At 48.9% G+C, this 27,530-nt stretch overlaps 1 protein-coding gene across 1 annotated transcript in view; it reads right to left on the bottom strand.

Annotated features, from left to right (window-relative positions):
• LOC144175617 (arylsulfatase I-like) overlaps positions 1 to 27,530 on the bottom strand; it is a 67,397-nt gene that overhangs the window by 9,663 nt on the left and 30,204 nt on the right. Inside the window, exons 5-8 of the mRNA XM_077704672.1 lie at positions 6,699 to 6,824; positions 4,444 to 4,570; positions 3,799 to 4,092; positions 2,342 to 2,784 (exon numbers count right to left, since the gene is read on the bottom strand). Of these exons, the coding sequence (XP_077560798.1) occupies positions 2,342 to 2,784; positions 3,799 to 4,092; positions 4,444 to 4,570; positions 6,699 to 6,824 (990 nt within the window). The remainder of the gene's footprint in view (positions 1 to 2,341; positions 2,785 to 3,798; positions 4,093 to 4,443; positions 4,571 to 6,698; positions 6,825 to 27,530) is intronic.

The raw sequence follows: 27,530 nt of genomic DNA, 5'->3' as shown, positions 1-27,530 counted from the left end.
TAACACCTGGGACGAACTTCGAGAGGCACATCATGTAAACCAGATCGAACGGCTCAAGCTCTCACACACTGGCTGTCACCTCCTTCGTTGCCTCGACTACCAACTACCTGCCACCCATCACCCCCGCCAACGCATCCCTCTGGAACTACGCGATTGCATCTCCATCGCCCCAATACCCAAGAATATGCACCCCCTTCATAACCAGGGTCGCCGACAAGCCCGGATTCGAATGCTTCGCAAGGTGCTTCAAGTGAAGCCACGAGACACCCGCTACGTTGACGCCGCCAAATATGCCGATAAACCAGCCTTCACAATTACAACAGTAGATCACCGAGGAATTGAATTGACTTCCGCAACAGTAATTGGCAACGACTCCACAACTGCAGAAGAAATCGCAATAGCCCTCAAAGCCCTCATCTCAAGACATTATCGCAATAGCCCTCATCGCAAGACATTATCACCATAGTCATATATTCAAAGCCCTCATCTCAAGACCTCATCTCAAAGCCCTCACCCTCAAAGCCCTCATCTCAAGACAATCGCAATAGCCCTCATCTCAAGACATTATCACCATAGTCACATATTCGCAAGCTGCCTGTCGCCATTACGCCGCCGGTCACATATCTCCCTTAGCCCTCCGCATCCTACAGTCCATCCCCAACCCTCCGTACTCCTACATTCTCTGGACCCCGCGACATGAGTCTCTGGAGGGGAATGAGGCTGCTCATGCTGCCGCCTGCGCGCATATCTACCGGGCGTTCCCCTCCAACGCTCCCGCATCAGCGTCGGAAGTCCGCCATTCTGTACCTCAAAAATTCAAAGACATCCTCGAACATTACCGCCTCGAACGCCGCGTCGTTCCCCCACCCCACGACAAGTTGACTAAGAAAGAAGCCACCACGTATCCAAACTAGCACCTACCCGCACGGCACCCTCCTCCACGCCATCCACCCCACCTCCTATTCCGCCACCTGCAGGTACTGTCCCCAACCCTGCATACTCTGCCATATGATTTGGGCTTGCTCCCACACACGGTCCCTCCCCCCTATTCCCTCCCCCAACCATGAGCAGTGGGAAGGCATGCTAGCCAGCCCGGACTCCGGTGATCAGCTTCGGCTGGTTGAAAGGGCCCGTCTGGCAGCGACCACCCAGAGACTTCTGGACTGAGAAGACACCCCATTGCCACTACGGCAAAAACTAATATAAAAAAAAGTTTATTCCTCCTCCTCCTCACCGCTACTAAATTCAGGGGCTGAAAACGCGAATACACGTACCTGCTACACAACAAAAGCAAAAGTGACGTTGATGCATTCTGACCTCGAAAGAAAAAGCTGGTTCTAGTGAAGAAATTCTGGCGAGGAATGGTTTAGGTTTTTTACAGCATAAGAACAGCTAGCGGAAAAGTACAAACAATACTGTAAATATTTATTCCAGACCATAGAGCACGACGTTTTTCTCCTTGTAAAATCTGCTAGATTATATATGCTGGGCTCGTGGCGTGATGGGTTTAGGAGACGTGGAGTACAAAGATAAGGGATCCCAAAACGAACAGGAGAGGCGCCAGTTTCGAACTAATAGCGGAGTTTGATGTGCAACTGCTGCGTGATAACTTATCCCGCATTTATAGAAAAGACGTAGCATAAATTGCTCTCGGCCTGTAACCGGATCAACGGCATAATCTGAATTTTGAGCGACTAGCAAATAACGTGCTCAAGGAATATTGAGGTTGTTATGTCGATCTAGTTTCATCTTGGGATCCACCGTAGCCCCTCGGATATTCTACAACGGCTGTTTCCCGTAATGCTTAAGACTTGGTCTTTTAGAATGAAGTAACGCACATCTGGTGTGAACTTTGATGCGGGCTTGAAAAAGTGAACCAAGAGATAAGGCTCGTTCTATGAAAAGGAAAACGTGCCCGATTTTGCGGAGACAAGGTCTCATAGCACCCGTGACAACCACATAATGTGTCTCCTCTTTTATCGTCCCAAGGTGCCGCTTTTTTTCCAACACTCCGCTAGTGAACATTCTTTCCCCTACAATAACCGACGTGCTGGAAGAGGTGCTCCCATGTTCAACAAATGCAAAAGGTTTTTCCAAATAGCTCTGCGCTCTGAGTTCGTCCCCTTGCCTTCAAAGCACAAATATGAATATGCATTGAGCCAACCAAAATTTTGTTTCTGTTAGTGACAATCCCTAACTTACTTGAGAAAAAACTTCTATAGCAGACAAAAAAGGCAACGCGTCAGGAACAGAGTAAGCCCTACTTCCTTTTTGTAAAATTGATCAGCTGTGTACGGTACTTCACTCGAGCTATGCACTTTTGTTGCACAGTGGTACTTACGTCGGGCCTTTCATGGGCGATGTTCCTCAGCTCACAGGGGTCGCTGGCGATGTCGAATAGGTAGTGTTCCTCCCCAGACACAAAGTTTGTTTCCCGAGCACCACCGCAGTTTAACGCCGCGTTCCGCATCAAGCAACCACCGCTGCAGCCAAGCGGCGCCTCTTCCCCGTAGAAACGTCTCAGCACGGACGCTGCTTGGGACTGCCGGAGTAGAACGTCGAGGTCTCCGTACGGTCGGCTACCGCCAGGAATCGTGTGGCGAGCGTCTTGTATATCTCCGAAGCTTCCCACGAGCAGCTTGATGTTTCCGTAGCGTAGCGCAGCGGTGCCTTCCTGGCTGTCGATGTTGTGCAGAATCTCCGTTCGAGGTGAGGGTGCATTCGCAGAAAGCGTCTCCCACATGTCGAAGCCAGCCAGGTGATCCAGATCTTTTGCCTCGCCTCCTGAGTGGAACCGTAAACAAAATACCGACAGTTTTTTAGCTGCAAAGCAGTAATATTTTCTGCTATCGGCGTGGGTTTGACACAATGAGGACTGTAAATACGGGACTGTAAATGAAGTGTACGCCATCTAACGCACGAAGCGCGACATTGCTCAGAATACGCGAGGAACAAAACTAAGCCTCTAGTTGCTATTTATTAGCCCTAAAGTTCTTTAGAAACCAAGCTTTGCACGTTTCGACCACAGCAACTCAAGTTACGTTAGCCCCTGCGGGAAGGGTATACAGATCCCGCGTTATCGTCACTGAACATAGTCTCGACTGGCGATTTTCCAAAAACCACTGGCGCGCCCTGTCCTCACGCACCACCTGGCATAACGATATAGGGGACATAGTATGCATCTTCAAACGTTAAATTTCTCTTCATGTCCTCATAAATGTTATTATTTTCACGCTACGGAATCAAGCGGAGCCCGCTACGCAGCACTTCGGATCTTCCAACAATTTTAAAAACACTTTCACGATCACGTAATTTTGTTCTTGTCACAGCTTATTGTGTCAAGGGAATCAAATAATCATTTTCCCCGCAAAAGCAATGCGGACGCCGGAAATGTCGCTACGCGGGAGGTTTAATTCTTTGTCGAAAGGAAGGTCAGAAGTATGAAGTGCATATTTATCTGAGTATTCAAGCGCTACATTGTTATATTGCTTCCACAAAATGCAGCACTCCTTTGGGCCGCCGGCGCTTCTTCCAGGGTTTAGCCTAACAAATGCCCCTATGCAAAACAGCATTCCTGCTCACGGGCTTCAAAACTTACCCCCCTGCGTAAAGAATCATGGCCCCTTCTTGTGCATTTATCACTCATTTACCCGGGCTTGTCAATCACAGTTACTGTAGAGACTACACTTAATTCCTTCTGTAACGTAAATTCAAACCAATAAACATTTTTCCGCCCTTTTTTCAAGCTGCAATTGCCGAACTTTTATACTTCCTGTTTATTGGCACGTAACTACTTACCGGCAGCCGTGTATAGTGTAGGCAACCAGTCGGTGATGTGCATCAGCTGCTGCGAAACCACGCCACTGCGCCGCAGCATGGGACTCCAGATGAAAGCTGCCGCTCGAATAGCGCCTTCCCAAAGAGTTGCCTTACCTCCCCGCAGAGGCCAGTTGGAGCCAAAGTTGGCCCACATGCTTATCGGGTAGGCACCGTTGTCGCTACTGAAAACGATGATGCTATCCTGCAACATAGACGCCTCTTCCAGGGCTTCCAGCAGCGCTCCAACGGACTGGTCTAAAGCATCCACCATGCCTGAAAAGCAAGCTGCGTGTCCGTGCCATGCACGCAATAGCAAAGAAATTCCATTGGATGGATGATAAGAGTACGCTTAGCTTCTAAGTATTGCCAAAAAGACAGCAACCTTCGGTCGTGGTTACTTCGCATGATAAACAGGTCCTGCATGCGCGTGCTTTTAGCAGTTACGGCATACTCCAAGGCATCCTTGGGGCATACGAACAAAGACGCCTAGGCTAGCACAATACACTAAAACTGGACAATGGCTCTAGTTTCCTACAACACTGAACGAAGCCTTCAGTTTGTCAAGAAATTTCATTTTCATGTTTTGATGAACTAACGTTTTTTTTTTTTCGGCAAACCTCTTACCAGCATACGTTGTTCTGTTTTGATCTCGAATGTACGGAAACTTTTCGGTATTTTCTGCCGGAGCTTGAACTGGATTGGCCCCAAATGTGCTGTGCGTGGCTTGATGAGACACAAGTAGGAACAGAGGCTGTGAAAAAGAAAGCAAGTTGGTTCGCTTAATGAATGGCTGCGACCTTCATGGTCATTTTAGGGCTTTTCGGTACTGGTTGGAAAACTGAACTAGGCACGCAGCCATGTTTAAATATACGCAAAGAATCAGAGGCCCTTTCTTAAGAGGAAATGTTTGAAACGCGAGGCTGTCTTCCATGCAACCTCAGTCCTAGTCAACGTCCAAAATACAAGCTGTTTCGACCTTGTGAGAATTGCTCAATCAAGTGAACACGTTTTATTGTTTGAAAGGCGGTGTTTGCTCCAACTAACGCTAAAAAAAGGAACGCCAATCGACAACCTTGACATCTGGTGTTTGTCAGTTGAAAGGGATAATGGTATTCCATCGGAGTTAATCACGCTAATGAACAGCACAGTATATGCAGGAGTCGGATGGCAGTCAGGTAAGCCAACATAGAAGCACTTCCTGACCGGTATTATTTCAAAGAGGCCATAGTAGTTTTCATGAAAGTACAAAAGTCCTAACTTTAGGTACAGAACTGCCTGTCACAAACGCAAAAGCTAACTGTTAACCTGAAAATATGTTGGGCACCAGCGCTTTACCAGCGCTTTACCAGTGTGGGGATAATGACTTTTTCATTTTGTACATTTTTATTACTAAGGCTTGTGTTTTCGCCGTCGGAACCTGTTTAGAAATTAACCTGGAGCCGTCCATGTGTATTTCGACCAGGGGAAGCTTTTTTTTTATCGGTCCATGAGCCGTTGCGGAAAGTCTTGAGTGAGTTGGTTTTTTTTCCGCCGTGCGTTTTTCGTGTACAAATTTTGATTTTCCATTTGACATTGGCTTTCGAATGAAAAATGTTGGGGTTTCAACTATCTGTCACTTCGCCCACGATCATCATCACCACCAGAAAATTTTGGCTTTCCTACAGTACGTTTTGGTGGCGACGGTTGCCATGTATTCGAAAGCGGTAACGTAATGCCAGGAAGGCTGTGTTTATGAATCACGAAGCAAACTACCGAACTCCAGCTCACCAGGTATCATTGTGTTCCCCTTAGGAGTGTGTGGTGAACGGCTACCTTATTTCCGACAATACGAGTCAAAATTCCGCAACTCAATAGGCAAAATGGCGCCCCCTTATTGAAGTCGTTGCAAAGCAGCCTGATCCATTAAAAATAAGCGGTTCATCCTTAGGTTGTTCCTGAGGAAGTAGTTATACTCGTCGGAAACATGCGTTTCCCCCTTGCATGCCCAGAGAAATAACATATAATAAATGTCTCCTGCCAGTGATGCTCTAATTCTGTAGCAGCGTTTCCAACAAAAAGTATTTAATGCTTTCTGGCCACAGCCGCGACGTCTTACTGAAACAGTATATCTTTCCTTGCGGGAAGTTGAGAGGTGCGAGGGATTTAAAAAAAAGAAGAGAACAGTCCCGACCACTGCAAAACCAATGTTTTGAAGGGTTCTGTTTCCAGCTCCGTGAGTCTTGTCGTAAATAGGCAGTATTTATTGTTGTGAACACGCCTTTCGCGCTGGTGGCCAAAACGTCAAGAACAATTATCTTGGCCGTGACGGAATATCTTTTCGTTTCAAGTACACTAATGTCTCATTAACTCGAGGTCGTATAATCTGCTGATAATTTCCAGATAAGCTGAGTTTCGAGTTAAGCGAAATGCCGCAAAATGGTGGCCACATTACTCAAATAATAGCTAATGCTGATAACAAAGGCTTCACTGCACGGGGGCGCTTTCGTAATAAAGGCAGAATCTTCGCAGGAAAAAAAGTTCATCATTGCGGAAGAGAATACTGCGTAACTCTCGCCTGTTTCGCGTTCGCATCTGGTCTCAGAAACGAGTTCCCTGGCTGCTCAAAGCATCGCATGAATTGTTGGTCGCCACGGCTACATTCTACCTTAGGAGGCGCATCGTCTTTGCTGTTTCTGTCGTTGTCGGTCCATCTCTAGGTCACTCATCCATGTTTCATGCACTTCACTGCTTATCTTGCCCTGCCCCCTTTATGAAATAACCCGAATCTCATATAATACCCGGGAAGCGGCCTTTAACCTAAAAATAAATTATGAAGATGACGATGATGATGATAAAAAAACTAGAACGAGCAAACAAACCACTGCAGAATTGTTCTTTACCTTTGATTTGTTCCTATTGGCAATGATATATTCAGCTCGCTCTTCCAGTAACGTCGTAACGTATTCCCCGGCTTCATTTGATACAAGCTCCGTGCCATCCCAAAAATCAATCCCTTCATGGCCGGCCTGCGCGCAAGCGGAGAGTTTTATGAAATCACTTGAATGTGTTTTTTTCTTCAACTAAAATACTTGAGTGTTATCTACTTCCTTTCTTTCTCGAATGTTTTCCGCCGAATGTCGCTGAGAACTTCAGCACACTTTATTCGCTTTGAGCTTTAGTAGCAGGTACACTCCACTGTCTACAGATAGCGAAAGCTATGCTATCTGAAGGCATTTAACTAGATGCACTCTGAAGGCATTTAACAGCGCATCATATGTGTTTTCTATAAGCACTTTCAAGTTTACACATCAATACGTGCTCTTCCTCTTGATTCGCCTATTCCTTTATTGATTCCGTGTTCCCCGTAAGAAAAACAAAAAAGGGGGGGGGACATAACCTGCTCCAAAAAGCTATAGAAGGTTAACAGCCAATAAAAAATAAATGAAAAGGTGCTACAGCCCAAATGTTTTTTTTTTTTCATAAAAACCAATTTGTGGACGAAAAGAAAAAATTAAAGCCGCTCCACTCAACGTGAAAGCTGTCGGAAGCGCAGAGCAGTGATTCGCCATAATGCGTGGTGGCGCTACCACCCATCACGCTTTTCGCCGCCCTCTGTCACTCCTCTCTTAACGAATATTGTAAGGACCTTGGGTACTATGTGAGGTAAGGCGTTTATTTTACGACCAAGCCGTCTCGGAACACCGGTCCAGCAACCAACGATGATGATGATCAGCCTCGTAGCAGACGAAGAGTTCCTCGATGTGTTTGGTGATGGGAATAACGGAGCAGTGAAATAAATGATTTTCTACGCTTCCGAGGTTCGCGCTCACACTTCTTCACCCCGCCCGTCACGGCGGCCTCCCGGCCGTAATAACACGGAAGGACGACGATGGAATGGCTTGAGCCGAGACACGTGCACAATCTCGGTGCCACTGCATCGGTGGTCGGCAGGTGGAGTTACGAGGATTATGCGGAAGTTGACCGGTGAGGTTTTCTCTAGAACGGTGTACGGTCCAAGGAAACGGAGAAGGAATTTTTCGCAAAGTCGAGGAACCCGGAAAGGGGTCCATAACAAAACTTCATCGCCCGGTCGGAAATCAACAGTCCGGTGAGATGCGTTGTAGCGCTCTGTCCTGTCCTGCTGACACTCAGTAAGTAGTGCGGTCACGGGCAAGCTGGCGGCAATACTTCACGCGAGAGATGAACTGTTCAGTGCTTGGAGCAGAACATGGTACAGGGGCGGTAAAGAAACAGGTGTCTAGTGGCGAGGACGGTTGGCGGCCGTATACGAGGAAGAAGAGGGAACAACCGGTGGTGCGTTGGGTAGCCGTATTGTAAGCGAATGTTACGAAAGGGAGTATGTGGTCCCAATTGCTGTGATCAGGTGCAATGTACATTGAAAGCATGTCAGAAAGCGTGCAATGAAATCTTTCAGTAGGATCATTATTTTAAGGGTGATATCCGGTGGTCAATTTGTGAACAGTTCGTGAGGCATGCAGGACTTCTGCAACGATGTTCGAGAGAAACGTTCTCCCCCGGTCACTTAGCAGGACACGAGGGGCGCCATGCCGCAAGACGATGCGGTGCAAAAAGAAGCTAGCGACCTCTTCGGAACATCCAGTACGCAAGGGACCCGTTTCAGAGTAGCGTGTCAGATGGCCCACAGCTGTGACGATCCAGCGGTAACCGGTAGGAGTTCCAGGTAGCGGCCCGTACAAATCAATCCCAACAACCTCAAAAGGCTAAGCGGGGCACGAGATAGGTTGTAGCTGTCCAGCCGGAGGGTATGTAGGGCGCTTGCGACGCTGGCAGGGGGTACAGGACGCGACGTACTTGGATACGCTTGTGGACATGCCAGGCCAAAAAAAAAAACCGGCTCGGATGCGGTCATATCCGAGGTGGCCAGTGGTCGCACCGTCATGAAAGGCCTCCACAATTTTCTGCTGCAGTGCCCGGGGTACAACGGAAATCCACTTTTCTCCAGTAGGATGGTAATTTTGACGATGCAACACGCCATCAACAATCCGAAATTTTGTTTGCTGGCGGCGCAAGCGACTGTTTGGAGGCTCTGTTCTACCGCTCAGTCTGCCGACTATGCTTTGACAATAGTGGTCTTCTTGTTGGAGCTTTTTAAGCTCATAACGTTCATCGACCGCAATGGAGCTGACAGGCGCGAGCGGCAACGCTTTTGCCGGCGGCTTTACGCAAGCACTATGTGAAGGCGATAGAGGGCAGCGCGATAGCGCGTCTGCATCGAGGTGTTTCTTGCCCGACTTGTATGTGACGGAAAGGTCGTATTCTTGTAAACGAAGAATCCACCGTCCAAGGCATCCAGTAAGGTTCATTAAAGTCGATAACCAGCAGAGTGCGTGATCACCGGTTACAATGGTGAAATGGCGGCCGTATAAATATGGCCGAAATTTCTGGACAGCCCAAACAACGGCAAGGCATTCCTGTTCTGTGATGCTGTAGTTTTTTTCGGTGGGCGTGAGGGAGCGACTGGCGTAAGCAACAGGCCTCTCTCTTAATTGGTAATCCCGTTGGAGGAGAACGGCACCAATGCCGGTCCCACTGGCGTCAGTATTGAGAAGTGCGGGTCTTGTCTCATCGAAGTTGCACAACACTGGGCAACAAGTAAGCGCACCTTTAAGAGCGTGAAAAGCTTTTTCACAGTCGTCGGACCAGGTGAAGGGAACGTCGGATTGCAGATGCTTGTTGAGAGGTGAAGCAACAGTGACAAAATCGGGAATAAAACGGCGAAAGTAAGAGGCAAGGTAGAGGAAACTGCTGAAGGCTTTTTGTTGCAGCGGTCGAGAAAAATTGAGCACGGCTGTTATTTTGTCAGGGTCTGGTTGGATGCCTTCTTTGCGGACAACATGACCGAGGACTTTGATTGTTTTGCTGGCAAAACGGCATTTCTTTGTGTTGAGCTGAAGTTCAGCATTTGCTAAACATGTAAGTACTTCGTTCAAGAGCTCAAGATGTTGAGGGAAAGTCGATGACAACATCACAACATCATCCAAATAACATAAACATGTCCTCCATTTGAGGCCACGCAGGACTGTATCCATGACACGCTCAAAAGTAGCTGGGGCATTACATAATCCAAAAGTCATAACATTAAATTCATAAAGTCCGGCCGGGGTGGAAAAGGCGGTTTTTTTTTGCCAGATTCATGCATCGGGATTTGCCAATAGCCAGATCGGAGGTCAATGCTCGAGAAATATTCCGCACCTTGTAAACAGTCCAAAGAGTAATCTATTCGGGGCATGGGGTATACATCTTTCCAGGTAATTTTGTCTATTGCACAATAATAAATACAGAAACGCACTAATCCGTCCTTTTTACGAACCAAAACGACGGGCGACGACCACGGGCTAACAGAGGGGCGAATGATGTTGCGTTCAAGCATGTCCGAAACGTGGTCCTCGATTATCTTTCGTTCAGACGAAGATACACGATACGGACGGCGGCGGATGATACGAGAGCCATCCGTGTCAATGCGGTGTGCTGTTTCGGAAGTCTGCCCCAGCTTCGACGAAGACAAGTCAAAACAAGCTTCGTGTTTTTCAAGCAAAGCAAGGAGGGACTCTGCCTCTTTAGGGCTGAGGTCAGAGCTCATGGTTGCGAAAAGAGCGGCCGATGACGATGCAGGATCCGAAAGGCGCTGGCCTGCTGACGACGAGCAAATGGGCATAACAGACATGACCTGGCTATCAGAAGCAGCAGTAGCAATAGCAGCACCTTTTGGCAGGAAGATCGGCTCTGAACTGACGTTCGTTGCAGCAAGTACCGCTGACCCATTCGAAAACCGAACGAGGCAGGTGGGAATGACGACTCCTTTAGGAAGGAAGGACCCTGCAGGAACGGCTAAAATGTCACCATCTTGAATCCTATCTGAGCACATTGTCATTAGTGTCTCTTGCCAAGGGAGCAAAACTTGGTCAGCTTGTGCCACCAACCGAGGCGGCTCCTCATCATCAACGCTGGAGAAGTGGGTAGCCGTGAGTTGGACACCCGGTAAATTGCAGGAAATGACAGCGGACGCCAAAGATAGAAAGTCCCACCCCAGAATCAATTGGTGTGCACACGGAGTAAGCACTGCACAGGAAACGTGATGACGGCTTCCATCTATGAATGCTCGAACTGTACACTGCGCTGAGGGTTGCAGTACGACTCCGTTAGCATTGCACAGTGAAGGACCAGTGTTAGGAGTTTTAACCTTACGGAGACGCTAACACAAATCTGCATGAATAACCGAAACGCTTGCATTAGTATCGACAAGAGCATTAACAAAAATTCCTTCCACTAGCACAGATAAAAAGGTTGATGGTCGTTGAAGAGGACTTGAGCATTTTCCGAGCGACGCAGTTTCACCTCCGCAAACTGCAGGCGCTATTTTTCGAACGGTTGTCGGGAACGTGGGAAGCCGGGTGAAGAGGAGACACGGACCGTCGATACGGTGAGGGTGATCGGCGGCGGGAGGGACGATTGGTCTGAGGCGGTTCAAACGAGGGGGAGGGTGGCGATGAGCATCGCGGGGTTGAATCATAGACATGACGTTGTGAACCGTAAGGATAACCGAAATCTCGTTCAAGCGGTGCGTACCCTCGTCATTCATCTTGCATACGGCGTCGGCAGAAGCGGGATATGTGGCCCCGGATCCCGCAGTAATAGCAGACGGGTCGGTCGCTCGGGAAAGCCTGGTGAGGGGTTCGCACGTTGGTGTAGTACCCCGTGGAACGGTCGCTGCGGAGTTCGCTGTTAGATGTGCGGGTGCGAGCGGGGCATCTTGAGGCAGGGGCGGTCGCGATACCATCACCGAGTAGGACGGGGTGGGAGCTGTAGTAATGGGGGGTGGCGTCGGCATCGCACCCGTCATGGATGCCAGCTCCTCCTTCAAGAGGTCGCGCAACTGGAGCGCTTACGAGTGAAAGGAATCGCGTGGAGGAGACGGCGGGTCATTGAACTGGAGCTCTTCGCGGATGATTTGAGGTATGAGGGCGCGTAGGTCCACGTCCTCCTGTGGTTGCATAGCAAGACCATTTGGTTGCAGACGGACGGCCTGGAGTGCGTCCAGGCGCTGACAGGTTGTCCGGATATCGCTGATGGTCGAAGGACTTTGAATTACAAGGGCGTTGAAGGCAAAAGGCGCTATGCCCTTCAGGACATGGTGAACCTTGTCGGCCTCCGGCATGCTTGCATCCACACGGCGACATAGAGCGAGAACGTCCTCTATGTAAGACGCATACGTCTCCTCAGGGCCCTGAAGGCGACTGGCCAGCTTTCTTTTTGCCATGTCTGACCCAGCGGTTGGCCTACCGAATATCTGGCGCAGATCCTGACAAAAGGTGGCCCAGTCGGCGAGCCGGTGGTTGTTGTTACGAAACCATGTTTTTGCCACCTTGTCCAAGGAACACCCAACGTTCTGTAGCTTCGCCACGTCATTGCAAGCACTGATTCGAGTAAACTGATCCAGCCAGTCTTCAACGTCTTCATGGTAGAGCCTGGCGAAATGAGGAGGATCGCGCTGGCAGCTGGTAATAGCAAATGCCAGAGGCACAGCAGGGGTAGTTCCAGCGGGCCTGCTTCCGGCCTCACGCTCCATCGCTGCTCCAGGCAATCACCTACCTGAACAGAGCTCCAGGGGTCTGCTTGGAAGGCGTTGAGGACGGGATCGAGCGCAACCTGCACCACCTTGGGTACTCGGTGAGGTAAGGCGTTTATTTTACGATCAAGCCGTCTCGGAACACCGGTCCAGCAACCAACGATGATGATGATCAGCCTCGTAGTAGACGAAGAGTTCCTCGATGCGTTTGGTGATGGTGATAATGGACCAGTGAAATAAATGATTTTCTAGGCTTCGGAGCTTCACGCTCACAATATACAATTCAAATTTCCCGTTTTGGCAGCCCTAGCGTGCCTCCTGCCTGAAACGGTGCCAGTGGGAGTTCTGTTCTGAGTGTGGTTCGTTCAATTTCGTATGCTGGAGCTGTTTTGCGTCTTTTTGATTGCGCCATTTTTTTCTCGCGCGGCTGGAGCCTTTCTATGTCATTTCAAACGCGCCTTTCGCTTACTCTACTGAAAGCCAACCCAACGACGCTTTCTAACTAAATTAACACGGGGCGGCCCGTTATACACGCAGATTTTGCCTGAAATGCACCTTCAGTTTTTTTCGCGGTAAACCACGGTGAGTTACCCGCCGGGGTGCCTCAGTGGCTAAGGCGTTGTGCTGCTGGGCACGAAATTTCGGGTTCGATTCCAGGCCACAGCGGCCGCTTTTCTGATTGAGGTGAAAAGGAGAAACGCATGTGTGCGGTGCGCATTAATGATCCCCAGGTGGTCAAAATTAATCCGGAGCCCTCCATTACGGCGTGCCTCAATGCCTGCGTGTCGGCGGCGCCTTAAACCCTGAAATCAATCAGTCCACAACGGGGAGATGTATGACATCGCGAGCCGTTCACGAGTTTCGAACAGTTATGGGTATTCAAACCACGTGGTTTTCGAAGCCTCAGCGCGACTCCCGGATGACGGCATACCAGGCTCTACTGCGTCCCTTATCACGCTGCGCCACCTGGTTCCGACAGTCGCTTGACATGGGCCGTTAGCGAGCTACGACGACAAGGGGAGCCCACAAAGTGCTCTGCACTTAAAAAAACAGTGACACTTCGCACAAAACCAAACTCTCCACACCTACCCAGATCGGAGGCAGCGAGCTTATGGCGAACAGGTGAAGAACCAATGACAAAACTAAATCAGAATCCGTACAAAAATACACACACACTACGGCAGCCCCGCACACTGCGAAAAAAAGGTGACCAGCGCACATACTACGTAGCCTCGCACAGTGCAGAAACACGGCGTACAAACATCATATAGCCCACACCATACCAGAAAAAATGGCAACTGTGACTAGTTTTTGAAAGCATATCTTGCAGCGTTTCAAAAGTGTCGAGAAACCGCATGCCAGTACACCGTTCACACTTCATAAGAAAAAGAAAGCAGTGTGCATGTTCCACTGCCTTTCTTGAAGAGTCGGTGCATGTTGCTCGGGTACGACCGATATCCAGTCCCGCACACCGAATCAGGATACGGTAGCTACCAGAAATGGGCTTAAATCACATTATTCTTCAGTTCCGCACACAGCACACTACACACTAGAAAATGCTACTCATATGGTATTGCAGCACCACACACTGCAAAGAATAAAATCGGGTCAAACTTCAAAGAAAAAAAAATTGGACACATCACATCCGGAAAAGTACCTCCTGGCTCGGACTGCCGGATACCTGTCACACTCAAGGCAGTGCCCTCGAAATAAACTCAACAGTTCCGTTAGAATTCTAACTGCTACACACTCGTTCAATACTGTCCATAAGGCGGTGATTCTAGAGCTTGTCTTATTACGTTCTGCATTTGTCGAATGTACACAACTGTTCTTGTACAATCCTATAATAGTGAGGAACGAAAGTTGCGTTCTGTTCACAGTAGCTTTTACAGGCTGCCGTCAATTGTAACCTATAGAAATATTTTGTGGTACCCGTCCATGTCCACTGACCCCTTGGCTCCTCTGCCTTCCTTACAGACGGGATTTGCCCCAACTGGCTGTGGGGATGGCCATATTGGCAAGGGTCGCGCTCACGGGCGTGCTTCGCCCCCTGGCTGACCGTGCGTGGCGCGCCGTACCCGCGATACCACGTGACTGGCGAACGAGGATGCTCCTGCAGGACGGACCTGCATTGGTGCCCTCCATTGATACCCTTCTTCTCCCCCTAATGAGGGTACCGCCTTTTCAGCAAGCAATGCTCGTACGCGCCCGCCATCTTTGTGAGAAATCTGCTTGGTTTCGATTGGAGTCGGTTGTCGAGGGCCCATCCTGCCCGTGGCCCCGGTGACATCCCAGTCGGTGACCCTGAAGATTTAGTGAGCGAGGGGAGCCTCCTCGTCCGCGGTGAACGATGATCGTGTTGTCTGATACAACACCTGTATTTTATCGGGCAGTAAAGCCTCAACTTTGTTTCCGAAGCCGGAGTCTGTCTACCCTGAGGGAGTTCTCGAACTCGTGAGGAAGTCTGGAGATTCCGCGAGATGGCTAGTGGTACTGGTGGGTAGTGTTCACTCTAGGGGAGCTACTTGGGTCACCTGGTACCACTTGCGCTAACCCATCTTGGCGCCCAACAAAGGTTCTCGGCAAGACAGGCCACCTGCACTGATGGTTCTTGTTGCTTGAATTCGAGGTTTACAGCTGGTTATCGAACGAGATACCTTGCGGTAACGCGATGCATGACGCCTCTGGCGACCCGACACTGTCCTCCTTGGTGCTTACGCCGAGGCTCCGCCGAGGCCGTGCCAATCTCGCCAAAGGCCGACGCTCCGAGCAGGGCAGTGAATAAACAATCCCAATACTACCCGAGTACCGCTCGCTGCTTGACAGCCCGTGACCCGGCCCTTTCAGCCGTCACCATTTTACCGGGGCCCCATCGCGAGCCAGGTAGCGCTATTCGAGCTGGCAGCTCACACGCCACGCAGGATAATCACGGGAACTATCCCAATCCTGGCGCAAGCCATATAAACAGCAGCGCGGGACGCTTGGGGCGATCTGCTTCTGCCAGTAGCTGCTGTATTAAAACCCCGCCCTTCGTCTTTGGTAGTAACAGCCCTGCGAATCAGATGTTTGCGTGCGAGAAGCTGCCTTGCAGCTCTATAGCGCATCCGCCCGCGTCGTTTACGAGCCTCACTACTCCAACGATGTAGGACATTCGTGCCCTGGCCCCGCTTCACCCCCATCGTACCGCACTGCCCACCCTTTTCAGGGCATTACGGCTCGGGAACCATCGCCTGCCTTACTCCGATATTTTCGAGCGTTGGAGGACAATGCTTATGGCAGCAGCTGCATTCCTGTAAGCCCCGATAAATTCCGTGTGCCCCCAGCCGAGCGCTAGGCCCCACAGTCCGCACGGAAAACAAAAATAACCGAGTATACCAGCATTTGTGGTACAGAGAATCTAAATGCGCTTCAGTGCTTTCAAGCGGCTAAGAGATGCTAAGAGATTGGATGACAACGGAATCACAGGAAATAATCTGCCTATATCGCTTACAGACCGGGCTGCGCATTGCTAGCGACTTGTAGGTCGCGGCGCTCGTGCGATGGTGCAATTTAAACCGCCCTTTTGTAGCGATTTCCTGTCTTCGGATAAGCTTTAGCTTACCGTACTCGAACTGGTGTTTCTTCGGATTGGGTATGAGACCGGCGGTATTGAGGGCATTAAGTGCTGCTCTAACCTGTTTTAGGTGCTCGAAATTTGCGCAGACATTAGATGACGACATCGTCCAAATAAACAAGGGAAGCGAAGTATCTAAACGGACCCTGAAGTGGTTTGCGAACATTGCCGGATGGCGAACTCAAATTCTTCTGGAGTCTGTAGGCCATGTTTCGACCGCTCTCGCTGCGGTTCCACGACTTTATTCCCCAGAAAAATCAATTCATCAATTCTTTCCTCCTCTCTGCACCCTCGCCCATTTTTGGTGGCGTTTTGTATGACGTCAGAAAAACTGGCTTCGCTTGTCTGCACTACAGCACGGCTCGCTGACCTTGCGATAGAGTCAGTCAGCCCAGCGTTTAGTCCGCCGGCCGCCGACGGGTCGTTGAAATTCGCTCGCTGAGTTGAAACTAAGCCACGACACGTTTGTGAATGGAAGAATGTGCCTTTCTTTAGTTGCTTAGTATGCACACTGCATCAAGCTCCAAGTCCAGGTCGCTCCACACACGCGCTGCACAAGAGCAGATGTGACGCTTCGCTGACTGGTACGCTATTAAGAAAATCTAAGGCCACTTGTAGGTGGGAGAAGAGTCAGCGAAGTTAATGTAGGTAATAAGGAAGTAAAATCAACTGAAACTTTTACCGTAAAGCGTAAAACTAGGGAGCAGGAAGCACTTTTTTGCGCTGGGTGAACAAGCACAGCGGTCAGCAGCACGACCACACATCTGCGAACGCTTTTCCGTCTAAGAAATGCAATTGCTAGACATGAGATATTGTGGAAATTTGCTGGACGATTACTGCACGAGCGCTATACAACAAATAGTCCTCTAAGCTGCTTGAAATGCCAAAACTAAATAAAACTTAAACTGATTTTAAAATATATATTTTATATTTCCGATATCGGCAGCGCTGACTCATGGGCGAGTGGTCTGGAGCGCTAGTTATGATATTTTGCAAGTCCTAAGTTCAAATCTCCGAGGGTACAGCCTTTTTCTGGAAGTTGATTTCTTCATTTTCAGCCGTTGTTTTCTATACTGAATTCACGGTTTTCGCGCTGCAACGTTCGTCGCTGCACGAGCGAGTTCGCAGAACGCGCGCAAACTGACACTGACGATGTAGAGAGTACTGGTTTGCGTGCTGTTGCCATAATCACCGACTTGATGCGGGCAGTGGGAACAGGCTAGAATCAGCAGACCCTTGGCCTGGTGCGAACACTATTTCTACGGTACAGGCATGTGTGAGTCAAGCTGCAAAGATAAGTGAAAAGCGCATGGCATTTGAGCGTGTGCGGTGACGCGGAGAGCGTTCATCCAGTGTGTAGGCCTCGGCTATAGTGATTGCTACGATCCAAGCCGTCCTGGTAAGCTTACCTGACCCACTTTGCAGCCGACAACATGGCAGACGCGCGGTATGGTGATTACTGAGATATAGAAAATGCCCACCCAACGATAACGTCAGATGCCAAGCACGTTGTTTCACAGAACCGAAACCGAAACTTATTTTAATGCTTTGTGTCTTAGACATCGTCCAATCACGTATCACTTTCACTTGACGTCACTGCGGTTTGTTCGTGCAGCCGCCGCAAACCGCGCAGCTTTTTAAAATAAATACCGCCTTATTGCCCGGATAAACGATGAAAATTGTTTGAAAAGGTAAAAAGCGCGACTTGGACAACGACAGTAGAGAAGGACGACGGGACAAGCGCTCACTTTCAACTAACATTTATTGAGGCATCGTCTCATATTTATACATGTACCAGGAGCATGCGCACTTTGGAACACTACGTAGAACGAATCAACCAGAGAACATAATCACAGTGACATTTTCAAAAATTCACACTCACTGGCACGCAAAAGCACCGAAGTATCACTGACGCATTTATCACCTTTCTGCTTAATATGGAACGCTTCTAACAGCTCTCTCGCCACGGAATTTTTACTCCTACCGAGAATCCTAATCTGGTCAAACAGAGGTCTGCACTCTTTCAAGGGACTGACAGGCCTACAGTCTTTGCAGTGTGCGGGTAAATGCGCACGCGTATCATTGTTAAGAGAAGAACTATGCTCGCGTGCCCGGTCATTCACACACCTGCCCGTCTGGCCGATGTAGGCCTCCCCGCATAAAAGCGGTATCTCGTAGACTACACCGACGTCACACGCCACAAAGCGCTTGGCATGCTTCTTTTCGCACTTTTTCGGTTTTGGCTTGCCGGAAATTTGCGCACACAGGCGGCCAAGTTTCTGTGGAGCAGAAAACACCACCGGCACTTGGTACCGTTCTGCCACTTTTTTCAGGTTGTGCGTAACCTTATGTATATAGGGCAGAACAACAGGCTTCACCTTAGGTTGTTCTGGCCGCCTCGCACCTACTTGGCCTTTGGCTTTCCGCAGCAAGGCTTCGGCAACCCCCACCAAGACATAGCTTGGGTAGCCGACCGACAGAAGTCTCTTCAATTGAGAGTCAAAGCTCTCTTGAACAGCATGTGCACACGACTTCTTCAGTGCAGATTCTAAAACCAGAGACGCTATGGCCCTTTTGACAGTCTTTGAATGAGATGATGAAAAAGGCAGGAGCTGTTTACGGGCACGCGGGCGATAGACCCAACAAACATGGTCGGAAGAAAATTTAAAATTGATATCCAAAAACTGCAGGGTGTCATCACTTGGAATCTCGTGTGTAAATGCAAGACCTTTCCCATGGCGACTAAAGTTCTCTAAAATCCCTTCTGCGGCTGCAATGTAGTTAAAAGAACACTGTTTTTTTAAAACCACTAAAAAATCGTCGACATATCTAAAAACACGCAGAACAACATCCTTGTCAAAACTTAAAAGCAAGTCCCGGTCAACACTAGCAAGAAAAATATTGCATAAGACTGGCGCAACGCATGACCCGATACAAATTCCTTGTTTCTGAATGTACGTGCGTCCTTCGAAAGAAACAAATGTTGCGTCCAGATAAAATTCCAACAACCGCATAAAACAATCCACCGACATACCACAAGAATTCTGGAACTTGACCACGCCGTTTACATCGATGCATTGCCTAACAGACGCAAACAGTTCCACGTGCGGGACAGAATAAAATAAATCTTCGACGTCAACCGAAAAGGCAAACCCTACCGTGGCGTCATTCTTAATATAATCTATGACTTCAAGTGAATTTTTGGTGATAAACGGGTCGTCGAGGTTAAGGCTACCAAGATGCCTTTGTAAAAACTGGCTTAAATGCGACTGCCAAGCACCGCGCTCGCTAACAATACACCGGAAGGGCATCTTATCTTTATGTGTCTTAGCAGTGAAAAACACGCTCAAACAATTATTGTTTTTACAACTAGTAATGGCCTTTGCTAGACGGGGCAGCTCAAGTTCCCGACATAATTCCGCAGCCTTTGCTTTCACCTTTAGGGCACTTGCCTTCACGGGTTTGAAGCTCTTTTCTATCGCTTGCCTTGATTTCTCATTTAGCGAGCGCGGTGCTTGGCAGTCGCATTTAAGCCAGTTTTTACAAAGGCATCTTGGTAGCCTTAACCTCGACGACCCGTTTATCACCAAAAATTCACTTGAAGTCATAGATTATATTAAGAATGACGCCACGGTAGGGTTTGCCTTTTCGGTTGACGTCGAAGATTTATTTTATTCTGTCCCGCACGTGGAACTGTTTGCGTCTGTTAGGCAATGCATCGATGTAAACGGCGTGGTCAAGTTCCAGAATTCTTGTGGTATGTCGGTGGATTGTTTTATGCGGTTGTTGGAATTTTATCTGGACGCAACATTTGTTTCTTTCGAAGGACGCACGTACATTCAGAAACAAGGAATTTGTATCGGGTCATGCGTTGCGCCAGTCTTATGCAATATTTTTCTTGCTAGTGTTGACCGGGACTTGCTTTTAAGTTTTGACAAGGATGTTGTTCTGCGTGTTTTTAGATATGTCGACGATTTTTTAGTGGTTTTAAAAAAACAGTGTTCTTTTAACTACATTGCAGCCGCAGAAGGGATTTTAGAGAACTTTAGTCGCCATGGGAAAGGTCTTGCATTTACACACGAGATTCCAAGTGATGACACCCTGCAGTTTTTGGATATCAATTTTAAATTTTCTTCCGACCATGTTTGTTGGGTCTATCGCCCGCGTGCCCGTAAACAGCTCCTGCCTTTTTCATCATCTCATTCAAAGACTGTCAAAAGGGCCATAGCGTCTCTGGTTTTAGAATCTGCACTGAAGAAGTCGTGTGCACATGCTGTTCAAGAGAGCTTTGACTCTCAATTGAAGAGACTTCTGTCGGTCGGCTACCCAAGCTATGTCTTGGTGGGGGTTGCCGAAGCCTTGCTGCGGAAAGCCAAAGGCCAAGTAGGTGCGAGGCGGCCAGAACAACCTAAGGTGAAGCCTGTTGTTCTGCCCTATATACATAAGGTTACGCACAACCTGAAAAAAGTGGCAGAACGGTACCAAGTGCCGGTGGTGTTTTCTGCTCCACAGAAACTTGGCCGCCTGTGTGCGCAAATTTCCGGCAAGCCAAAACCGAAAAAGTGCGAAAAGAAGCATGCCAAGCGCTTTGTGGCGTGTGACGTCGGTGTAGTCTACGAGATACCGCTTTTATGCGGGGAGGCCTACATCGGCCAGACGGGCAGGTGTGTGAATGACCGGGCACGCAAGCATAGTTCTTCTCTTAACAATGATACGCGTGCGCATTTACCCGCACACTGCAAAGACTGTAGGCCTGTCAGTCCCTTGAAAGAGTGCAGACCTCTGTTTGACCAGATTAGGATTCTCGGTAGGAGTAAAAATTCCGTGGCGAGAGAGCTGTTAGAAGCGTTCCATATTAAGCAGAAAGGTGATAAATGCGTCAGTGATACTTCGGTGCTTTTGCGTGCCAGTGAGTGTGAATTTTTGAAAATGTCACTGTGATTATGTTCTCTGGTTGATTCGTTCTACGTAGTGTTCCAAAGTGCGCATGCTCCTGGTACATGTATAAATATGAGACGATGCCTCAATAAATGTTAGTTGAAAGTGAGCGCTTGTCCCGTCGTCCTTCTCTACTGTCGTTGTTCAAGTCGCGCTTTTTACCTTTTCAAGCATAATGCACCAACTTGCCCAACAGATTTGTTTGATGAAAATTGTGTTCATATGAGCCAGCCAACGCAGTGCGAGCAAAAGCTGGAGCTTGACAAATTCACTTCAGCATCCCGTTAAGGCTTTCGAGAGCGGTGTTCATGAGGCGCTGAAATGTCGCTGGTGCTCTGCAGGGTAACAAGGCGCCAGTTTAAATTCAAAAACTCCGTCCGGGCTAATAAAACCCGCCTTTTTCCTGTCCCTATGAACTACCTCAATCTGTCATTACCTACTCTTCAGGTCTATTCAGAAGTAGCGGGCATAGCGGAGTGAATCGAAGGTGTCATGGATGCGAGGAAGCGGATACAGGTCTTTATTTGCTATTTGGTTTAACAGACTCTAATCCACGTAAAACGGCAACGTCTCATCTTTCTTCTTGACAAGCACCACCGCTGTTTCCCACGAGCTGTTAGACGGCTGCATAAAATCGCCCTTGAGCATGTCTTGAAGCTGGCTTTGTATTACTTCTGTTTCTTTGGGAGAAGCTCTGCATGGCGGTTCGCGAGTTGGATGCGGGGCGTCATCAGTAAAAATTTTGTGTTTAGCAACGGTGGGGCCGCCAATTACAGCCGGCGTGGTAAAGCAGGGCTGAAATTCGTTGAGTAACGCAAGCAAGCCACACCTTTGCTGCTCAGAAAGTTTTGGGTCAAAGTTGAGCTCCGAAATAGCTGTCGTTGTCGGTCGTAGGGGTATGTCGGCGTCGAAAATAACACCCACAGTCCGGAATGTGGCGATGCTTTCCACATGCGAAACAGCCATACCCCTGGACCAACGCTGTGGCTCATTGCGAAAACTGGTAAGTAGGCCTTGTGTGCGTCCGTCATGAACTTGTACTAGGCCTCCGACGACATCGATTTCTTTTTCCAGAAGGTTTCCCATTCTGCCTTCTCGCAGGGCTTCACCATCAGGACCAGCAAGGACCACTTGGATAAAGGATCAGGACAACTTAGACCAGCAAGAAAACACTGGACCGCGGCGGCAGCTTCAGTTGATCATCGAAGACCCTCGCCGAGGTGGAACGTGGCGTCAGGTGGGTCTTTAGTGTTTCTGGCATCAGAAGTGTGAGGTTTTTGGAGGCCAGGTCAATGGTTGCACAATACTCGCACAGGAAGTATATGTGAAGAATTATATGTTTTGAGCAGTCGTTTAGGACGAAAAATTGCACAGGGCAGCCCTCGCCATCTGTATAGACGCGAGCTGTACACTGTCCAGTAGGCGTCACGAGGTGTCCTCCGGCGGTACGTATATACTGTATACGATTAGGGGATTTATTGTGAACAGATTTTCCCTTGGATTGGATTGTACTTTGCATTCCGACACTGTGGTTTTGCACCACTGGGAAAAAATAGTTTTCTTCTTTCCTGAGATTGTGTCTGTGCTTTTCTCTACGTGACATCGTTGTCTGTATACCCTATGTACCACTCCTGCTTCGACCGCGAGGGTCTGCAGTATACTAAAACAGAATAAAAAGTATATCGGGGCTGTCTCTCGCTGCCATCACTTTCCGTACGCGACGGGCGAGCTTTTCACTAATAAGCAAGTAGTCGGCGCCTGTATCAACCAGGGCCGTCGCGTCGTGGCCTCCTATAGAGAAAAACAGGTTGTTCGACTGCGAAGAAGAACGCATGGGAGGCTTGCTGGCGTCCGATTGCGAACATCGCGGTGTTTTTGGAGGCCGGGTAAACCACCTCCCGGCGTTGCTATGCTTAGTTTTCCCTGACGAGGCAGAAGCGACGTACATTCTCGACGAGATGGGTGGAGGGGCGAAGGCGAACAACGGGGCGACGGTGAACAAGATCTTCGAAGAGCTACCTGCAGCCGTGGCTACGATGGGAGCCGGAAGTATTCCTCAATTTCGCGAGGCCGTTGACCGTAACGTGGGCACGGATAACTTGGGCGGAATTCCTGAAAGTCAAGCTCACGGTAGAGGCCGCGCTGAAGGGTGTGATCTGGCTCACCACAGTGGAAAGTGGAAACAAACAGGAAGGCTGCCCGTCGTTCCCCAGCCCTCTGGTTTTCGTGGAAGACGCTGCTGTGGGTCCGGTCGCGTGACGTACGCCGATTCTACGGCACTTTGGCGTTTCATCCTTATGCCAGGGGCAGTGACTTGCGAGTGTGGCTGCGTAGCCGGCGCGACGTGAAACACGGAAGGACGTTCCGGGATAATGTTGACCGGAATTCTGGGAACAAAAGTGCGCTGGACTTCTTATCGGACAGCCTAGCAAACGATGCTGGGGCTGGTCATTCGTGTGCCGGGAACAGTCTTTGTAGCTCCTCTCAGAGCACCTCGCGGATAACCCCGCGGAGGATGCCTAAATTAAAGCTGTCCTGTTGAAGCCGTGAAGTGGTACATACAGAAATGGTGGGGGCAGCCACAAGCGGGTGGTAGTGGTCACTCCTCGCTGACAGCACTTGTTCGATGTTTGTGGCCTCAGTCACGAACTCACCAACACTCGCTCGAGCACCTAGAATGAGGCCGCCAAAAATATCACTCCTGACGCCTATAATCATGGCGCGCACCTTGCTATCCTCAGTGGCCTGCGGATCCACTCGGCAGCTCATCCCGAGAACGTCTTCTACAAAGCTGGTAAAGCTGTAGCTTAGTGCTTGGGTCCGAGCCTTTAAGAAATATTCGGCCCTTTGACGCCGGAAGCGGTTGGCAAAAGATCTCCACAGGCGCTCCTTGCAAAACTGCCATGACGTGATGGCCGCTTCGTGATTGACAAGCGGATGCAAAGCCGTTCCCTCCAATTAGAAGTAGAAATACTGGCGTCACTTCTCTTCGCATCACCCATTGTGTCGAGCCACTCGCTCTTAATTATCGATCCAATCATCGACATCGTCGAAGGTGTAACCATAAAATGAGGCAGGTGTGTGGGGCGCTGTGGGCCAGTACATGATCGGCGGCCCCAATACTCATTCTGCTGTGACTTCGACGTCATCACGACGTGCATCCTTTAGGGACCTATGGTGAGCAATTCGCATACCGGTCCGTGGACTTGCAGAGTCCCGCTGGTGAGAATGCAGGGCTCTTCGAGGAAGGCTCATCGGCCAGGGCTCAATATAGGACTGGGCTTACGGGACCCCAAGGGGGTACTTCACATGAATGGGGACTCACCCCGCACGTCTACCACAAGATTTCATGAATGACACTTGAGCCCTTCGAAACGGTACAGTAAACTAGGTTCAGTGACAGACAATTCTTGGGGGCGGCTTAAAGTGTTCATGACAACAAGCGAGCTACCAAAAGGGTTGTCTTTCTTTCCTCTGGTGATGATCGCAGCGTCACTATCATGGCATTCCGGGCGCAGAGTATTATTTTGTTTGGGTCATTTGTAGCGTTGGCTTTGGACTTGGCCGTCGGTTCTTGCGCGTGATAAGCGGTCCAGTTTGGGAGAAATGTGTAAGCCACCACATATACGCGTCTCCGTTCCGTATAATGCCGGCGCGTGACAGTGGCGGCGCGCCAGACGCACACGTGGGTGGGTAGCACGGCCGAGAAAGAAGCCGCGTACCAAGAATCGAGGCCTGCGGCTATGCGTGGATGTGACCAACGACTTTGAGCCCATCCCGAACACTGTGATAAGACCGCCGTTCAGAGACGCTGATGTCGAACCGAAGGTACAGAATTCCCAAACAAGACCGCGAGCTTTGGCGGGCTGCCTACATCCATCTCTTCTCCAAGAAAGCGATTAAAATCTAAAAGCAGCCTAAACGAAGGTGCAGATCTGAGTAACAGCAGAGTTGTTTACGCAGCTCGGCCATTTCTCCAGCTTTGTACCACTAGTTCAATTTCCTCCAATATTTTGGGCTAAGAGGGGCTAGTACAAACGCCCAAGTGATTTATGCTGGACAAATCACTGTGCGACGAAGCATGTTGTACACATGCACGCTATTAACGAGACGCTCGATGTTGGCGCCTGGTTTGGATGTTTTTATAAAGTTGGTGCATCTGCCGGTGTGCTGTGCGCCAGTGAATATCAAAGGTACTGGAGTTTTCGCAGCATCAAACGAACGGTGAGACGTTAGCGACGGTTTGAAGGGGGTCATGATGAGAAAATACAAGTTTGCTTTATTCGAAAGATTTTGTTTTTCAGTATCCTTAGAGCTGGTGAATCATGATACGATGGTTTATTGACCGAGAAACTTACCAATTGAAGCCAAAATTTAAATTTTTTGGCTGAATGTTATGTTTCAGAACGCCGGGAATAATATATGCGGGGCACGTACCCACAACTAAGAAGTAAGTTAACCGGCACGGCCGCCAGTTCGCAGGATCCTCTTTTTATACATTTTTTATTGCCGGCCTTCCCAGGCGGCTCAGAAAACCCGCTTAATATAAGGACCGCTATTTGTACTCTCCTACTAACTCTACGTCGTTACCTGTTGCATTTTTACGGTTGACAGTAATTGAATACATTAGTTATGACCCGACAATCATGGTCACGCGATTGGCTGCATTGCTTATATCAGTCGGCCAGTGTCGTGTCAGAGTTGAACGCGCGCGATGGCTGTGTTAAGCCAGTGTGAGTTGGCCAAGTGCCGCTGTAACCGTTCCAATCTTTACTTGTCCGTTCGCACCTTTTATTACTTACTCCAACACTCTGATGCCTATACATACAATATGCACTAACATTAGGCGCACCTACATCATTCTGCTAGCTTGTAATCGCCGTGAAATTACAGTTCAAATTGTCCGGCTTAGCCAATCACAACGAGTTGGCCGTAATACGTCATAAGGTCAGGGCAGGAAAATATCTGGAAAGTTGCACGCGTATTCCATGTTTTCCTCACCATACATTTTATTTGAGTGACGTTCACGCTAACAGTGATGTGGGTGTTATTCCAACGGTATCTCTTTCAAACAGAACACCACTTAAAACGCGAACGGTGTCAGTGTTACCCTCACACCCTGCGCGAATGTGCCGGGAATTCTTCTGCAAGACAGACGGTGTCGACGACCACGAAGGTTAGCACCTCATGCCTAGTCTGAAGTGATCAATTACAGTACCTCATAGCCAAAACACGTGAACATTCAAGGGGCAAAGCGTGTCAATTTGGGTCGAGGAATGCTGGACGTGCGACCGTCCCAAAATTTCTCTTGTGCTTTTTTAGCGCGTGGACAAAGAAAGGCAACTGTCAGACAAGTGGTGAGTGGGAATATTGTTGAGCGGCTTCTCGTGATCGGTTACAGGGTTCTCACCAAAGAAAACCAGCGTAAAGATTACCTGCAAACCAGAACGGTTTGCAAAAATCCGGCATAACATAAGTATCGTAACACACGACTTATATCTTGGGTCTCTCGTGTTGCAAGTACGGGAGGTTGGTGTAGTTGGATGTGCTAAGCGTAGAGTCCCGGGGATTGTTTGCTTCTTTAAGCATCGCTTTCCGCGCATTCAACAAGGACGTGAAGGGCGGTAAGCCCTTGTTCAAATCTCCCTCCGTGGTCTCTGTGGGGCGATAAAAAAGGTAAAAATGGCGCTGTCTGCAGGATGAACAGTTCAACTTTGATTTCTCGGTTTCGTTTTTTGTTCTGTGCTTGCCTATTGCGAGTTCGTATCGTAAAGTTCCTTTTCGGTTTGTGTATCGTATTTTTGTTGCGTATCGTATTTTTTGTCCAGTTTTTTCATACAAAGCAGCAAGAGACATTATGAACGTGTTAACGTCAACTAAACTTCGTTACGAGGTCAACAGCACAGCCGTCTGCGCCTGCAATTTCAGTCGCAACTACACCACAATTACAGGAAATTGCGCATTTGGTAATATGGAGTCACGCAGAAAGTACGGACACAATATTCTTTACAAGATAAAATGTAGAAAGCGGTGCTTATTCTTCCTGACTTCTCACAGCTTCTGTAAATTCTGGGGCACATTGTCTCCACTCTATTCCTGCATGATAGATACAGATACAAAGTTGCGCAGCTAGCTTCGCTGAGTCATGCAACTCAAGGTCACAATTGTAAACACTGAGCGTATCCCATAGCGTTAGCTATACTCCACGGTAAAAACCAAAAAAAACATAATTTTATTTTTGTTCAGCTCATTCATTCGTCCTTTTCGCTGATCGGTCTCCGGACAAAGGAGCTTTTCAGTTGCATTTATGCCCACTGAAAACCCAAAATACATGAACAGCGTCTGTTTCACCACTTGAACTGCACTACTGACAAAGGTGTTCGGCATCCTTATTGTAGTGTTGTGCAATAGCACCAGGTGCCGCCACTCATCTGCGATTATCTGTAGACGCCAAGATGTGGCGCCACACTCGTTATAGTATGTATATATATAGGACAGACATCCTTCAATAAAGACTTCCGTTCGTCTGGGCTACGATGTGTGGTGTGGTGCATCCGCTCGGCCGCACCGTCC

This window comes from Haemaphysalis longicornis, unplaced genomic scaffold (assembly GCF_048455015.1).
Source record: "Haemaphysalis longicornis isolate Haplotype H1 unplaced genomic scaffold, Haemaphysalis longicornis Haplotype H1 scaffold_3, whole genome shotgun sequence".
NCBI classification, from domain to species: Eukaryota; Metazoa; Arthropoda; class Arachnida; order Ixodida; family Ixodidae; genus Haemaphysalis; species Haemaphysalis longicornis.
This window is presented reverse-complemented; position numbering and strand designations above follow the sequence as displayed.